Source organism: Penaeus chinensis, chromosome 11, assembly GCF_019202785.1.
Source record: "Penaeus chinensis breed Huanghai No. 1 chromosome 11, ASM1920278v2, whole genome shotgun sequence".
NCBI classification, from domain to species: Eukaryota; Metazoa; Arthropoda; class Malacostraca; order Decapoda; family Penaeidae; genus Penaeus; species Penaeus chinensis.
In genome coordinates, this window is record NC_061829.1 from 19,764,382 (window position 1) to 19,766,881 (window position 2,500).

Genomic DNA, 2,500 nt, shown 5'->3' on the forward strand with positions numbered 1-2,500 from the left:
GATTCTTACCTAAGATATGAATATTCAGCATAACAACTCTTCATATTTGTAATATGTCTATTTTACCTTCAACAGGGGAAAACTTAGCAAGCTTATAGAAGATTCTTTATGGACATCATTAATAGATTTTATACATTAAAACATGCACATTCCTTCTTTCTTGATTCAACTTGGTGGAGGGCTTCACAAAATTCTCACTTTTTAATAAATAAAAGTTTGTGCGTTGTGGGTTTTTCTACAATAGTACCAACACAATAGAGTGTTTTACCATTCACCTCAACATGATTACCTAAATTTACCTAGAACCAAAGAAACTGTAACTACATGAGCTAACATAAATACATGTCTAAGTTTCAAAAATTTGTTTAAGAACCTATTTTTCTGTTTTTTATATACGAAAAGTAAAGCAATAGTTATGAGACTTGTAAGTCAAACTACCACCTTCCACGTTTTGAGCAAATCCCCACTCCGACTGGCATAATAATTTTTGTTTTTATCAATATTTACAAGCACCACATTTTTCATCACATTTATGCAGCTCATATGCTTACTAACAGTCTCTCAATATTGTTGAATGACACCTGTTCTTGCCAATATGGGCTGAAAAACCTAACATCTCTGGGTTACAGATATATCATTCTTACTGAGCAAGAAGTTATACATGTACTAAGTTTTGGTTAATTTTATAAACTCTTGTCTATTATCTGCAGGTTTTGAATGTGCAAATTTGAAGTTCTGAGCAATCATGGAGTGAAAAGCTTAAGTGCAGATTAGACAGATGTGCTCTGAGCTCAGGCAAGTTTCAAATTTACACAGTCAGCTCCATTCAGGGAAACAGCAACACCAAGAAAGAAAGAGGAAAACTAGGGATAATAAAGTAAAAGAGAGGGAGAGGGAATGGGAAAGGTGAGAGACCACATGAGAGAAAAAAAGTGAGAAAGTGAGAAAGAAAGAATAGAAAAAGGCAATAGAATGGATATATGAATGAATTAAGAGACAAATTAATGAGTGACATAAGAAATATAGACAGACACATAAATGAAAGCATGGATATATGCCCGCATTAGTAAAGCAACAATATAGTACACACATACAGATAGTTAAACAAGATTATCTTTATTACAGAGTGGGATAGGTGAATCTTCACAAAATTTCAAAATAACAAAAGCCAATACGGTAAAGCTAACCATCATAAAGGCCCTTCTGCAACACCAGGAGGCGAGTGTGGGCTGGTTTGCAGCGACCAACGTGGCGACTGAGAGGAGTCGCCATCTTCACATCTTTCCATTCTGGTCGAAGGTCATCCCCTGCAATGGAATAATTAAGTCTGTATCTGGCATATGAAGTTCATTTCAGGCAATGAATCTGCTCCAAAATGTATGACCAATTATTATGATACATCAACATTTAACCAAGTGATAATGGCTTTTACCCATCCCATACCAAACTAAGCACCGGGCAATGTTACAGGCACTTAAAATTAGGCCTTGAGTAGTCCCACATAAATCCAGTAGATTGTCCATGACACTACCACATACCTTGTATGTCACAAATATAATGTTATAAATTATTGGTAATGATGAATCATGTTCCTTTTATAACGTGTATATATTCTTATGGTAGCTTATTTTACATTCTATTATTACTAATGTTCACTTATAATTAAATCAAAATGCATTCAAATAGCAAAAATTCCCTCTTCAACAGTAAGGCTATATAGACAAGCAAACGAAGAACCAGCATCTCTCAGTAACTGCCTTGTGGATTTGTACCAGTGTACATACTAAATCCACATATCACTGATGTGGTGAAATATAAATGTGTTTCCTTATTCATTTCACCATAGCTAAGCATAATTCCTTAAAAGGGACTATAATACATTCATGGAAAACAAGACCAAAGTACCAAGTACAAACACTGATTGAAAGAATACCAGCACCGAAAATGACTGAATATTTTCCACCTGGTATAGGATAAATGTTCCCCACTGTAAGCAATTTAAACACTGATTAAAAAAACACACTGAACAACAACAAATACTAATAATAATAATAAGGAACAGGTGACTGTAAACACAACAGTTATGCACAGAAAATATCCTTTGCCTCCTTAGCAAAGGAAATATTAGGTAAACATTTTTGAAGACAACATTAATGTTTATATTATTGCTAAATGTTTTGATTGTTAACCCAATGTCTAAAAGGGTGTGCTTAAACATAGTGGTACACACTTATTTTTATGCCATATATGCCACAATACTGGCCTGGTTCATGATAAAGACATGTACAATAAAATGAACCCTGAATACTATCGTGCAAAGTTCACATGACAGAAAGACTATAAATTATAAACGAACTTGGATATTGATGGCATGCTATATGTGTCCCTAGCAAGGCACTGATTCTGGCATGGCATAACTTACATGTCACATGGAGGCAACAAGTTAATGCAACAACAAAAATGGCAGACTTTATTTAGAGGATATGAATACATAGATTCA

The 2,500-nt window shown here is 34.3% G+C and overlaps 1 protein-coding gene across 3 annotated transcripts in view; it reads right to left on the minus strand.

Annotated features, from left to right (window-relative positions):
- LOC125030548 (RNA pseudouridylate synthase domain-containing protein 1-like) overlaps nt 1–2,500 on the minus strand; it is a 9,859-nt gene that overhangs the window by 1,475 nt on the left and 5,884 nt on the right. For all 3 annotated transcript variants that reach the window (XM_047620648.1, XM_047620650.1, XM_047620649.1), the window contains one exon: nt 1,188–1,307. In XM_047620648.1, the coding sequence (XP_047476604.1) occupies nt 1,188–1,307 (120 nt within the window). The remainder of the gene's footprint in view (nt 1–1,187; nt 1,308–2,500) is intronic.